General features: G+C 46.4%; 1 protein-coding gene and 1 long non-coding RNA gene across 8 annotated transcripts in view; one reads left to right on the top strand and one right to left on the bottom strand.

Moving 5' to 3' along the window:
- The window catches only part of STOX2 (storkhead box 2), a 196,223-nt gene that overhangs the window by 104,641 nt on the left and 76,851 nt on the right, over positions 1–14,731 (bottom strand). Inside the window, exon 1 of one of the 7 annotated variants that reach the window (XM_061404143.1) lies at positions 9,504–9,583. The exons of 5 other annotated variants lie outside the window; for them this stretch is intronic. Coding sequence is in view for 1 of the 2 variants with exons in the window: in XM_061404141.1 (XP_061260125.1) it covers positions 2,763–2,928 (166 nt within the window). In the remaining variant the exon portion in view is untranslated. Of the gene's footprint in view, positions 1–2,762; positions 9,476–9,503; positions 9,584–14,731 lie in introns of those variants that run through there. One more of the 7 variants, XM_061404141.1, reaches the window with a different exon arrangement.
- Positions 9,974–11,715, top strand: LOC133239863 (uncharacterized). The gene is made up of 2 exons (XR_009734011.1): positions 9,974–10,440; positions 11,604–11,715. It is a non-coding gene; the product is annotated as an uncharacterized LOC133239863 (long non-coding RNA).

Here is a 14,731-nt window from a genome sequence, read left to right as displayed (position 1 = left end):
CTCATTAGAAACCTATTATGGAATGCCTGTAATTTTGCCTTAAATAAACACATTTAAACTTGAAATACCTACTGTGTGACAGTAGGCCAGACCAAAAGAAGAACTATTAAAACTTCTAAGGCTCTTTCCTTTCCTAAAGTTAAAAAAAAAAGTGATTTTCACAATATTTTTAAGGAATTTTTTCAGATGGGGATTTCTAAAAATACCTCAACTGAAATTAAGTCATTTAGTGCTTCTCTGAAGAAGCTTATCTTGTCCTTTGAACTCAACAACAAAATCTCTTTTTACTGAGAAGAAGCACGATAAACACTAGTGGCTATTACGCCAAATGACTGGACAAACAGAAGAAATATGAAAAGCCTCATTTGTTTCTAAGTTGCTTCATTTTCTATTTCATTTTTAAATGACAAAGGCCTCTGTTTGCACCCAGAGTCACTAACTTGATACAAATGGATTTTCTTACATTTGTTAAGGGGAAGAGAATGTCTCCCACATGATCTCCAAGTGTCTCAAAATACCACCTATTACTATCAACACTTATATTTGGAAAGGAAATTGATAAGCTACTTCCAATCTCCCCCAGAAAGATGTGTATATAAGATTGCACCTACTCTCCCAGTGTTTATTGGAGGAGTTTGTTTAATAATTATTAGATCCTTCCATGAGCCCCAACCCCTTTTATTATATGTATTGGACAATAATTAAAACAAAGAAAAAATAACCACTTTCATCCTTGGACAAAACTATATTATATCCAACCCTGCAGCCCCATGAGAATCTAGCAAGGCTCTCTGCTTGAGGCAGGGGAGATTCCATGAAATGCTGAATGAATCACACAGCTTTTCTTCCCCCACCTTTGGGTTTTCTTTTCTCAACAGTAAGCTAATGTGAAATCTACATAGACCTCCACCAGCCTGAAAGAGCTGATCCTTCAGTATCCCCTGACCAGCTTACCATGTGCACAGCAAGAAATGAAACAAGAGAATCAAAGAAAATGAAAAGCTTCTTCCTCAAGCCCTCAAAAATACCTTGCAAAACTGGCAATAGCAGAGAAGTTCTTTAGCAAAGAAGGAAACAGTGATCATAATGATGCTATGCCAAGAGAGATGAGAATGGGCTCCATGGGTATGCGCCTGAAAGCATTACAGAGTCTTGCGTGTCTGTGGAAGAAATGATGGCCACCTGCCCCCCTCCAGCCTCACACTTCGTATCAGTACTGATTCCTGAAGAGAGGTAAAAAGAAAAGAGGGGGAACCATTCAGAGTGGAATGAAGACATTCAAACCTCAAACATATGAAACCTGAGATTATCTGAACACCCAGAGCAGACATGGGTTTATGGACAGATGTGTTTTGAGGTTACATTTGGATTTAGCTGTATTTCAAAATTTACTGCCACCAGCCTGAAGAATAAAGCAACCACAGCAGTGATTGACTTCAATTACTGAAGCATAAACTGTAGTTGTCACTTCCTTTACAAATTTGGCTTTTCATGACCGGGAAAATCAAGGGAGCCTTATTACCAAAACAGTACATCCTTATGTCACCAGATTTTGCAATTTAAAAAAGATGGTTATTTTATTTAGGTTTTCTACTCATGGAAGTGTGGTCACAAGACACTTTTAAAGCATGAAATACTGGGCCTAGGTTTAAAAAAAAAAAAAAAAAACTTGCTATTTTAGGAGAAAGATAGTAGAGCTACACTTTAAGTACCAACTGTAAGCTTAAAGCAATCTTCCCAGGATTTAAAATGGTCTGGTACAGGATGTGTTTTCAAATATAATCTCAGTTCTTCCATGACATTTTGTTTCAAAGAAAATGAATTCATTCCGAATGAAAACCAAATCAACCAAAATTGGTGTCTTACACATCGCTACATACAAGTAGTCAACAAGTCAACAGTAAGAAGAAAACAAGGAGAAAAGAGTCTTACAGTCCTCCTCCTTCAGCATTTCAGGTATTTTATCCCTGGGTTCCCAAGACACACAAGCAAAGCCATTCCGCTGCATTTCCAAAGGAAACTAACTGGCGCCTTCAGAAAGGCTTCTATGCGTTTCAAGACGCAACCCTTTCTGAAGCCTTCATCCTCATCTACCGTCTTGTCTGTCTTTCCTGTCTGGCATGCAAACACATGACACAGCCTCCATTCTTCCCATACAACCTAATTCAAGGCAACATATGTTAAATGCACGCAGAATCATGTGAGCATTCAATCCGCATACACACCATTACCCCACCGAATGCATTCAATGAGCCGCGACACAGCTCCCTGCGTGCAAGCAAGCCGACCAGCCTGACTGCAACCTCTCCCCTGACTCAAACCATCCAAAACTGTGCATGGAACCTGTTCCCTTGTAAGCAAGAAGGGCTGTTTAAATACCCGGTAGGATATAATAACTGGCCACCGAGCGGGAGCGAGCCAGCCCGGTACCGAGGGCAACCGCGGACGCCGGCTCTTCCACGAGCCCAGGCAGGCTGGGCGCCCAGGCTGGCGGTCATTTATCCGTGCAGCCAAAACGCCTGGCGCGTCCCCCTCCCAGATTTTACCTAACTAACAGCTCTCCAACCCCATATTGAGAGGGCCTGCTGTGGATCTTGCGGAGGTACAAAATGGTGGATGGGAGCTAATTTTTTTTTTTTTTTTTTTTTTGCCCCTGCGTTCCCTATAACTTATCGCATCCATCACCGCGCGTCCCTTCCCGGGGAAGGACCCGAGCACACCCCGCGGCCCCGGCCCGCGGGGGCAGAAACGCGGTTACCAACCTGATGTCATGTAGCCCCGCGAAGCCTGGGGCGCGAAGGCCGCGGGGAAGCGCTTGTGCAGGCGGTAGTCCTTCTCGCTGCGGGACCTCATGCGGTCCGAGGCCCGGTCCGAGAAATCCGAGCTAGGCCAGGCGCGCCGTAAGGTTGTGCTCCGGGTCTTCTTCATGGTGGAGAGGGCGTCCTGCCGCCCCCGATCCTCCGGGCCTCAGCGCCGGGGCGCAGTGCGCGGCTTCATCCGTCTACGGCGGGCACGACCCGGGCGGACTCTGCGCTCATTTTCCCAGCCCCTCCTCGTCGGCGTCTACACCGCCAGCGGCGGGTCCGGCCCTCCCCACGCCCCCACACACCCCCACGGCGAAGGCTCCGATTTTACACACGTCCCACAATGCATTACACTTCATTTGCAATCCGCCCGGCTTATAGCTTCCAGATTCCTGTGGGGGGGAAAGGCACGTTAGGAGGCTCCCCGGCCAGGAGGAGGCGGGGAGCGGGGCGGGGGCGCCGAGACTTGCAGCGTGGAAGCAATGGGAGCGCAGACAATGGCCCGATTCAGCGCTGGAGTGCTTAGCCAACTGTGAGCCCCCGGCACAAAAGCCCCAAACAAATGAGGAAGCCGGGGCCTCCGGGGTTGACCCGGGATCGGGCGCCCGGGAAGCCGGAGGGGGCGGCGGCAGACCCTCTCGGCACCGGGCAGCTCAGAGCGAGGCGTGGGGATGACAGCGTCCAAGTCGTGTCCCCCTGGGCCTACCGGCCGCGCGGCTCGCAGTCCCGGGCACGGGCTGGCTCTGCCTCCCCTGCAGTCCTCGGGAGGCAGTCTTCATTCCAGAGGCTCGGGTGAGGGGGTTGGGGGCGCGTGTGCCCACGATCTGGGGCAGGCTCTGCAGTCAGCAGCTGCGCCAGGCCGGCTCCTGCCGAATTCACGAAGAGCCCGAGTCGTCCTCGCAACTGCAGCGCCTCGTCGGTCTTCCTCCTTCCTTCCGAGGCTCGGGGTGGTGTGCGTGCGTGTGTGCGTGTGTGTGTGTGTGTGTGTGTGTGTGTGCGCGCGCGCGCCGACACGCATGTGCCCCCCCCTACACATGCATGCTCCTACTTACTGGCCGCGGCGGCGACGGGAGCCATGGCTGCCAAGGATGCGGCATCTGCAGGTCGACACCCCGCACGGCGGCACCGCGGCTCGGCGATCGCGAGCGCGCAGAAAGGCTATTGATGGACAGGGAGCCGGGAAGGTGCTCGGCCTCCTGCTAATCGCAGAGCTGCATTAAGTTAGAGCACCGATCCTGTCTGGCTTCTCAATTTCCATGCAAAACACCCGGCGGCGGCGTTGGGAACTCGGCTGGTGCCCCCGCCCGGAGTCCGCGCCTGGATATTTACATTTTTTTGAGGGTTAGCGCCTCCCCCTCGCAGAAAGGAAGAGAAACCGGTCAGTGGGAACGGGGCGATCCGCGGTGCCCTGCCTGGCCCCCACCTGCACCAACCCCGAAGGAAGCTAGAGCCGGGGGAAGGGGGCGCCAACCCGGAGCTCCTCAGACCGCCGCCAGCGCCCGGGCACCTGGTTCCACGCTGCCGGGAGAGCGCGGCGGAGGCGGCTCCGACTCGTCCCCTCTCTCCCTCGAGCCCCCGGGGTCAGTCACTCCCAGCCCGACAGCCTGCATTCAGGTCCACAGCCCCTCTGCACGGCTCAGCTCTGCACAGCTGTTTCTGGTCCAACCAACCAATCGCTCAAGGACAACAGTGCGCGCGGCGCGGGACGGGAGGAGGGGGCTATGCGCCGCCCCAGCCGGGGCGCAGGGCCAGGGGCGCGGGGGTCATGCCGAGTCGCAGGCGCGCGGGCACATTGCGGCGAACCCCGATCGCGCGGCCCTGCGGCCGTTTCCCCAGCAACCCTGACCTTCCCCTTCGGGTTTCCAAAAAACGCCTAGGTGTTGTAAACAACAAAAAAAAGCCGATTTTTCTTACGCCTTTGCGCCTTTTTCCGTGAGTGACGATGCAACGTTCAAAATAGTATTTTATGCTGTTTTTTCATCTTCGCAGGTGCCAAGGTACAGAGACGGGGATATGAGGTTGATACCGCAAAAAAAAAAAAAAAAAAAAAGCCCCTCCCCCGCAAAGAAAAAAAAAAGCCACCAAGTCCTAAATGGTTAAGATTCAGGAGTCTTGGCACAATTCAGTGCTTTTCCAAGGCATTAATTTTGGGGTGGGGTGGGGGAAGGGGGCAAGGTTCTTGGAGAACGACACAGTAGAGGGCGGAGCTTAAGCCACAAACATGATAGAATCTAGAACTTCCATTCAACATCTCCGGGCTGCCCTCTGTAACCTGGGGCTAGGGTTACTCATAAGCCTCTCTCGGGAAACTAGGGTAAACAAATAAAAATCACTAAGCAGCCTATAGAACGTGTATTTACACTAACCAAGATTTAGTACCAACCCTACACCAATTAGCTAATGTTCAGTGACATTTTTTAAAAAGTTAGAAAAGGACAGTTCCCCAAAAGGCATGCTAAAATGTCTTCTTTACTGTAAGAAGACAGCTAAGAACAGAAAGCCTCCAGCTTTAGAAGCTATAGAAGACTAAATGTGTAAAGAACCATAAAGGTAATAAAAATAATTGTATTAATGGGTGCATGAGATACTGACATTTAGATATCTCAACCCAATTCAACAAACAATTACTCTACCTCCCATGAGCCAAAAGTGGTTCTATGAATGATTATAATAGTTGTGACTGAAGGCTAGTGGTGATTGTTGTGACAGCTGTGAGCTTCCCAAGTGGCTCAGTGGTAAAGAATCCTGCCAGTGCAGGAGATGCAGGAGACCTGGGTTAGATCCCTGGGTTGGGAGGGTCCCCTAGGGGAGGAAATGGCAACCCACTCCAGTATTCTTGCCTGGGAAATCGAAAGGACAGAGGAGCCTGCTGGGCCACAGTCCACAGGGTCACAATTGTGTGACTGAGCACACACACACACATTGCAACTGTGATACTTATTCATTCAATAAATTATTGTTGACTAGTATATGCTGTGATGGGTGCTAGGCAAACAGAACACCACACATGGCCCCATGTAACTTACGGTCTAAGAAGTAAGCAAATAAATACACAGATTGTGTTGAGGTCTACAAAGAAGAATCACCTCTATGAAAAAATGATGGTTAACCTGAGACCTACAGGATATGGAGTCATCCAAGCAAAGAGTGGGGAGAATGATGTTTCAGAAAGTGGGAACAGTGCATGCAAAGGCCCTGAGGTAGGAAAGCATCTCGGTTTCCGTGGGAAGACGTGAAAGGAGGCCAGTGTGGCTGGAATTGGAGCGTAAGGGGAAGGCACATGATGAGATCATGGATGAAGCCAAGAGCCCGATCATGCAAGGGCTTGCAGGGCCTGTTAAGGGTTTCGAATTCTATTGTAGTAAGTGAGCCAATGAAGGGTTTTAAGCAAAGAAGCAATGATAGTTTTAAAATTTCTATATAAAGAGAGCTTAGAAGAGGGAATTTGTTTAGGGAAGGGGTCATCCAGGGCTCTTCTGGAGGGTTTGATTTGAATTTGAATCATATGACTTAAAACTGAAAAACTGATTCATTGTTGGTATGAAGGAATGAGGGTGGGTTGATAGTTATTTTGGGAGGAGAGTTACAGCTCCACCTTGCAGAGCAGTGATATCACCCAGTGTCCATACTCAAAAAAGAGAACGTTCTCGGAGCCAAAGCCAAATAGCCAGACACAGAAGAACCAGGCAGTAAATAGGGTGGCTTAGCTGAATCAAATCAGTAAAGCAGGAGACTGGGCTGTTAAGAAATTATCCATCCAAAGTAAGTGGCAACATCAAAAAAAGTTATGAAGGTAAGACTTGAATCTAGCAAACAACATCTTGTGCCACGGAGAGGTGGAGTCCCATCACTAGAGCCACTGTTAAAATCAGACTCGGTGTGTGCATCCGTCCTATGGAAAGATTCACTCTGGTCATACACAACTTCTAGGTCTCCAGTCCTAGTTTCAAATCTCTCAACCTACTTGAGACAATCAAGTATCTGGGTCATGACCTGTTCATTAAGTAAGCTCAACTGTGTAATCCCAGTGGTTCCTAGTAGGACAGTTTAGAATTAAATAGAGAAAACGATATAACAAATCACTTTCACAGTATTTGTAATTTTTTAATCAGGCTTAAGAATCATTTGTACCTTTGGTATTTACATATCGGATAGATTAGTGACACTAATTAGACAAACATTTGCTTTGTGATTCTAATTCAAATGTATACAGTTGGCCCTGGAACAACTGGGTTAATTCAAGTATAATTTATCGCTGCCATCCCATCCATAGTTCTCAGATTTACTCAACCATGGACAGACCATATAGTATTTACTATTGAAAAATACCCACTTATAACTGAACCTGGGTGGTTCAAACCTGTGTTGTTCAAGGGCCAACTCTGATTTTAGACTTGTAGGTTTAAGTTGAAAGTCAGAATTTTTACTTTGATATGCTCCTCATTTAAAACTTTGGTTTATTAGATTTACAAGAGGTGAATGAATTTAATAGTTACAAGTATGTAAACTCCATGAAGGCAAGGGATACTTTTATTTTGCTCATTGCAGTTCATTGTTCTTCTTTGTTCATGGCTGTGCCCAGTGGCTCAGAGTAACTGGCTCAGATATGATGACTAAGGAAGCTTGATTAAGTACTCTGAAATATTTGGTTTGAAGTCTTTCATAACTGTGTTTTAATTATTGAGTAAAGGGACTTTAGTCTTTAGTTTGAGTTGATCCAGTGCTTTTCAAAGGCCCACTGAGAGTTACAGTTTTTATTTGATTCATCTTTAAAATACCAAATGTACAAACAAATAATGCTGATTATAAAAACTGAAGGAAATTTTGGTTTTCCAAGTTATAACTCTATAAGGGAAAATTTGGTATTTTGAATCTGTATATCTAGTACACTGAACATTCATTGAAGATCTAAATATCTATAAGTGATCTTTGCTGTACACAAAAAGTCCCCCTTTGGTATGGTAAGAGAGCTGAGTCTGCAGAAAGGAAACGGGTGCTTACATATTTATGTATGCTGTGACATGTGCATCGAACTTTGTGATTAAAATATTTGTTAAATAAAAATCAGAATTCCGGGGACTTCCCTGGTGGCCCAGTGGCTAAGTCTCTGTTTTCCAGATCAGGACACTAGATTCCCACACACCACACCTAAGAGTTCACAGGCCCCAGTCAGGACCCAGCACAGCCAAACAAATAAATAAATATTTTTAAAAAATCAGAATTCTGAGTCTGATAGTCATTCATCTTTCTGCTGCTTCTTGAAATACAATTTGAAAAAGATATTAACAATTTAACCTGAAAAGTGTGCTTAGTCAAAAGATACATACATATACACAGCTTAAAATCGGACGTTTGTATGGCTCAACTTATGAACCTAAACGGAATATGGAAAACAGTGTGTCCCAGGAGACTGAGGCTCTTTCAGAAGTTTTTGAGCTGGAAGACTGGGAAAATTTCTTATGCAATGCATTCAGTGTGCTCAGTCGCTCAAGTTGTGTCCAGCTCTTTGCAACCCCATGGATGGTAGCCCACCAGGCTCCACTGTCCATGGGACTTTGCAGGCAAGAATATTGGAGTGGGTTGCCATTTCCTTCTCCAGGGGATCTTCCTGACCCAAGGATTGAACCTGAGTCTCCTGCATTGGCAAGTGGATTCTTTACCAATGTGCCACTTGGGAAGCCCACGTGATATATGTCTATATTCATGTATGCACACTCATATGACCTGGGATATTTTGGCATCCAAAAACAGCTAATAAGGTGGACTATCATGTATTTACTAGATATATTTTGTCCTCCTTCACCCAGACCCCAAACTGCTAGCTTTAACGTTATCAGAAAGCTTGAGCATTTATTGTCTGTCTTAGAAGATGCTCAATCCCTGTGTGGACCTCCTGTATGGTTGCCAGCACAGATATTACACTGCTGGCATTTAGGTTCACAGCTCGCAACAGATAATTTGCTCTGGGGAACACTTGTCCTGAGATATGTTACCAAATATGACTTGAAAAGACGTTTCCATTGTAAGTTCAGTGGTTGTTGTTGCTCAGTAGCCAAGTCGTATCTGATTCTTTGCGACCCCTTGGCCAAAACCCGCCAGATTCCTCTGTCCACGGGATTTTCCAGACAAGAATACTGGAGTGGGTTGCCATCTCTCACTCCAGGGTATCTTCCTGGACCAGGAATCAAACCCGCGTCTCTCGGGTCTCCTGCAGTGGCAGGTGGATTCTTTACCACTGAGCCTCCAGGGAAGCCTCTTTTCTTCTATACGGAGAAGTAAACAAGGCTAAAAAGAAGCCTAAGTTCAGAAGATATGTTCAAGTTACAACATATGCTGGACTTCTCAGAGCCTTTCATGTGCAAACACCCCTTGTAAATCTACCAAAAAAAAAAAGCCAAATTTCTCATCAAGCTCTATCCATAGGACCACTTCACATTTTGGCCAACAGATCTAGACTGGTGGTGGAAGGTGATAAATCCATGGGGTAAAACACATCTAGGAGAGGTCATAAGAATGATGAGACTGCACATATATTTCAGTCTTTTCATTTTTATCAAAATCTAAGCTGAATTTCTCTTAGTCTCTCCACTTAGGTCCATCGTCACCTATAACCCACTTCCAACAGGGCTATATTGAATCATGGTGCCCAGTGAATTCTACTCCCAAAGAAAGCAGTTGTTTGGGGATGCAAGAACTCACCAAGGAGAAGTAACTCAAGAGGGGCCGGAGTCTTTCGGACAACGGGGGCTGGAGCAGGTCGGCAGGATCCCAGTAACCATCTCTAGGCCAGACTAATGACAGTCAGAGTAACAGAGGGCGGTGAGGTGTGGTGATGCCAAGGAGACATGTCTTTGTTGGGGGCCTGGGGAAAGTCAGTCTTTGAGTTCTATTTGTTTCCATTGTGATGGTAATAATCTCTCTCTTAAAGTGCAGATCTGAGGTAAACCTATAAATGTACCCATTCACTGCTGGCAAGGAGAAGGCATCAAGAAAAAAACAGCCAATTTTTGACAAGGCTATGGTTTTTCCAGTGGTCATGTATGGATGTGAGAGTTGGACTATAAAGAAAGCTGAGTGCCGAAGAACTGATGCTTTTGAACTGTGGTGTTGGAGAAGACTCTTGAGAGTCCCCTGGGCTGCAAGGAGATCCAACCAGTCCATTCTAAAGGAGATCAGTCCTGAATATTCATTGGAAGGACTGATGTTGAAGCTGAAACTCCAATACTTTGGCCACCAATTCTTTGATGTAAAGAGCTGACTCATTTGAAAAGACCGTGATGCTGGGAAAGATTGAAGGCAGGAGGAGAAGGGGACGACAGAGGATGAGATAGTTGGATGGCATCACCGATTCAATGGGCATGAGTTTGAGTAAACTCTGGGAGCTGGTGACGGCAGGGAAGCCTGGCTGTGCTGCAGTCCATGGGGTCACAAAGAGTCAGACATGACTGAGTGACTGAACTGAACTGATCCCTTTCTGGATTTTTTTGTTCAATCTGTTAATCCTGCTCTGCATCAGATAACCAAACAAGCTGAATTCCAGGGGTAGACAGAGCTGCTACCAGCAAATAACAGAAACCGTGGGTGCTACTGAATTGGATAGCTGTCAGAAAAGAAAGAAGATACCCAGGCACAGCAGGTAAAGAATCCTCCTGCCAATGCAGGAGATGCAGGTTCCATCCCTGAGTCAGGAAGATCCCCTGGAGGAGGGCATGGCAATCCACTCTAGTATTCTTGCCTGGAGAATCCCATGGACAGAGGAGCCTGGCGGGCTACAGTCCATGGGGCCGCAAAGGAGTCAGATACAACTGAAGTATGTCATGGCATGGCACAATGTTCCTATCAGAAGCCCAACAAATGCCTATGAATTTGTAAGGTGGATTCCGGGTTATAAAGGAATATTACACATACTTTGTTTTCCCTCAGATCCACCGTGTGTGTGTGTGTTAGTTGCTCAGTCATGTCCAACTCTTTGAGCCCCCAGTGGATTATGTCTGCATAGGATCTTATTGACTTTCATAAGGTTTGAGGTCAGTGAGGCGAGATCTGTTATCATAATTAAAGATGAAAAAAACAAAGACTTAATGGCAGTATGATTTGCCCCCTAGTCATACAGAGGTTGAAAAACCCAAATTCCTCGCTTGAGATTCCCAATCCAGGATTTTTCCTGACCCCATAATGATGAGTGTGGGCAGTTACTCGATTTGGGATTATCTGTTAATTGCTCTTGGTTAGTCCAAATGAAGTTCACAGAATTCTTTATATTGTCAGAACAGCCCTCCAATTTCTAAGTTATCAGTGCGTTTTATGAATATACATCAGAGAAGGCAATGGCACCCCACTCCAGTGTTCTTGCCTGGAGAATCCCATGGACAGAGGAGCCTGGTGGGCTGCTGTCTATGGGGTCGCACAGAGTCAGACACGACTGAAGTGACTTAGCAGCAGCAGCAGCATGAATATATATGCATGTAGAAGAGAAGACACATTTCTTCGGACAACTCAAATGACTCCCTTGATTGGTTTAGACAGACTGTGCATGAGATTTATTTAATACTTCTTTGCCTTTATTAATTTTTACTGGAGTACACTTGCTTTACAATGACGTGTTAGTTTCTACAGTACAGCAAAGTGAATCAGCTAAAAGTATACATATATACCCTCTTTTTGGATTTCCTTCCCTTTTAGGTCACCAAAGAGCATTGTTCCTACACTCCACCATAGCAGCATGAGATTTAGACTTAAATCCACATGCCTCCTTCAGACTAATCGATCTTGAATGTTTTCTTTCAATTCTGTTTGCAGGTCACCACAGACCAGCTTCCCAAGCCAAATGAAAAACCACACTATAACACAGATGGATTTTAAAGGATGAATCTTTTTTCCAACAAATGAAATATAACTGGCTTGGATGAGAGGCTAAGTATGTCCTAAGTATGCAACAATTATGAGAACATCCAATTTGCTTTCACGTGTCATGACAGACTATTACAATCACTACCGCAACCTCAGCAACTAAAGGGGAAAAGTTTGAGAAAGTGATTTTATGGACAAATGACCAAATTTAAGAGCTTTCAGCAGTACCCATGAAATCAGAACAAAAGCTTCCTCCAGCTGTGTACAGCTGCAGGCTTCTGGGAGGTGGCTCACAGCTCTAGGAAGGGAGAATGGAGAGGAGAGGCCTTGAATCATCCTGGAGGAACACAGTCTTCTCTGCTCCCCACTTAGAATTTTGCTAACACAAGGACTCCAAAATCACTGTGGACGATGACTACAGACACGAAATTAAAAGACACTTGCTCCTTGGAAGAAAAGTTATGTCAAACTTGACAACATATTAAAAAGCAGAGACATTAAGTTGCCAAAAAGGTCCATCTAGTCAAAGCTATGGTTTTGCCTGTAGTCGCGTACAGATGCGTGAGTTGGACCATAAAGAAGGCAGAGTGCTGAAGAACTGACGTTTCAAACTGTGGTGTTGGAGAAGACTCTTGAGAGTCCCTTGGACTGCAAGGAGATCCAACCAGTCAATCCTAAAGGATATCAACCCTGAATATTCACTGGAAGGATAGAGGCTGAAGCTGAAGCTCCAATACTTTGGTTACCTCATATGAAGAGCTAACTCACTGGAAAAGACCCTGATGCTGGGAAAAACTTAAGGCAGGAGGAGAAGGGGACGACAGAAGATGAGATGGTTGGATGGTATCACTGACTCAATGGACATGAGTTTGAGCAGACTCCGGGAGATAGTGAAGGACAGGGAAGCCTGGGGTGTTGCAGTCCATGGGGTCACTCAGACGTGACTGAATGACTGAACAACAACAAGGATTTCCCTGCAAGGATTTTGCTAAAGTGGAACAGTTTAGGAGCTAAAAGTGAATGGTCTGGAGCACATCTGTCAGTGTCTGAATCCCAGCACCTCCACTTCCCAGCTGAGCAACCTCAGACATGCCCTGTCAACAGCTCTTCCTCTGGAACATGGGGGAAAACCTAAGTGCCAATTTAATGGGGTTGTTCTGAGGATTACATGATATAGGTGCCTGGCAATCAGCTAGCGCTCAGTAAATGTTAATTTAATTCATTGTAATTAACACCCTCTACCAGGTCCAGGGCTGAACACACCCACATCTTCTGACTGCCACGTCAGGGGCCGCATCCCTGAAAAGTTCAGGAAGTTCTTTACTGTGCCACGTTAAATCATTTAGGTCTTCTCTTTCTCTCTTAGTGACTTCTTTCATTCTTTCAGTGATGACCCTGATATTTCAACAAGCATTCTTGAACTTGAAAAAAAAAATCTAAGGATCACTACCTCTGTGCTCTCCCAAACAACAAGACCTGAGAACAATGCCACCCACGCTCTACAAACATCACCGGCCCCAGGTGACTGTCGACCAATGATTAGTTCCCGCCTTTCCTTCCTTCCTTCTTCCCTTCTTTCTTCCTCCTCCTCCTGCTTCTTTCCCCTCCCTCCCCATCTCTCTTTCTTTTACGGTTCTAAATAATCAAACCCCGTTGCAACTTACTCTGTTTACCAGTCTCTCTGCTCAGTATGAAGAGGCCAGTTCCCCTGAGGATGAGTTGCTAGTGGTACTGAAAGGTGAATGGAGCTGGGTTTGTGTTTTATGAGACTGAAGAGCCAAAACATGCTATGAAATATTTCACCTGGAAATTTATAGTGATTTTTTTTTTTTAATCAGGAGACTTTTCAGAATATATGGTCTGCTACACTGCTGGAAGGAGAAGGCAATGGTGACCTGCTCCAGTACTCTTGCCTGGAAAATCCCATGGACAGAGGAACCTGGTAGGCTGCAATCCATGGGGTCGCTGAGGGTCGGACATGACTGAGTGACTTCCCTTTCACTTTTCACTTTCATGCATTGGAGAAGGAAATGGCAACCCACTCCAGTGTTCTTGCCTGGAGAATCCCAGGGACGGCGGAGTCTATAGGGTCACACAGAGCGGACACGACTGAAGTGACTTAGCAGTAGCACACTGCTGGAAATGGAATCAAACAGGTCACTTTTTCTTTTGTCTCTAAACAGGGAGCATGTCTTAATAATTATAAAATCTGAGGTTTTCAACTGGAGGGGTGGAGGAGGAGGATGAATCTAAAATTGGGGGGCAGGGCGTCTTTTTTCTGCCAGATGGGAGTGGGGATCTCACTTCTGGTACAGGAGAGCTGAAAGGAAGGAACTGGCACATCGCTATCAAAACTAGGAAGGCTTAAAGGAAGAGGCAGAAAAGGGGAGAGAAGTTGACAGAGATTATTCCCGGGATATGGATCTTGTGCAAAGGACCTGAAGTCACGAATGAATGGAAAGGAAGTGTGGGTAGAGAGAAGCAGAAGTGAGCCAGTGACCCTGGACTCAGGCTGAGCCCAGCAGGTGCCCCTGCAGACCCCATGTCAGTCCCCAGCCGAGGCCCCCCAGTGCCAAGGTCCTCTGATTCTAAGTTGCTTCAATACTGGAAAAAAGAAAGCCCACTTTCCACAAAGGCGCAGGCAGGCCCGTCCAACTTGGCTAACTAATGTTTTCATTTTTATTGTTCGCTCGTTTGTAAGAATTAGTTTGTATCTGTTTGCTACGGCTGCCATAACAAAAAGCCACACACTGAGCAGCTTCAGCCACAGAAACTCTCTCACAGTTCTGGAGAAGTGCACGATCAGAGCGTGGGCAGGGTGGGCTCCTTCTCGGGGCTGGGAGGCCAGCTGCTGGCGGTGCGCTGGCCATCCTGGCCTTCCTCGGCTGCTGCTGCATCACCCGTCTTCACTTGGCGTTCCGCCATGTGTGTATCTCTGTGTTCAAATGTCACTGTTTTACAAGGACACCAATGACATCAGATTAGGGGCCACCTACCCAAGGATGACCTCATCTCAACTATTTGCATCAGCAACAACTCTACCTCCAAATAAGGTCATACTGGGGACTTTCTTGGCA

This window comes from Bos javanicus, chromosome 27 (assembly GCF_032452875.1).
Source record: "Bos javanicus breed banteng chromosome 27, ARS-OSU_banteng_1.0, whole genome shotgun sequence".
NCBI lineage: Eukaryota > Metazoa > Chordata > Mammalia > Artiodactyla > Bovidae > Bos > Bos javanicus.
Note: the sequence above shows the minus strand (reverse complement) of the source record. Positions and strands in the feature narration are given on the sequence as shown.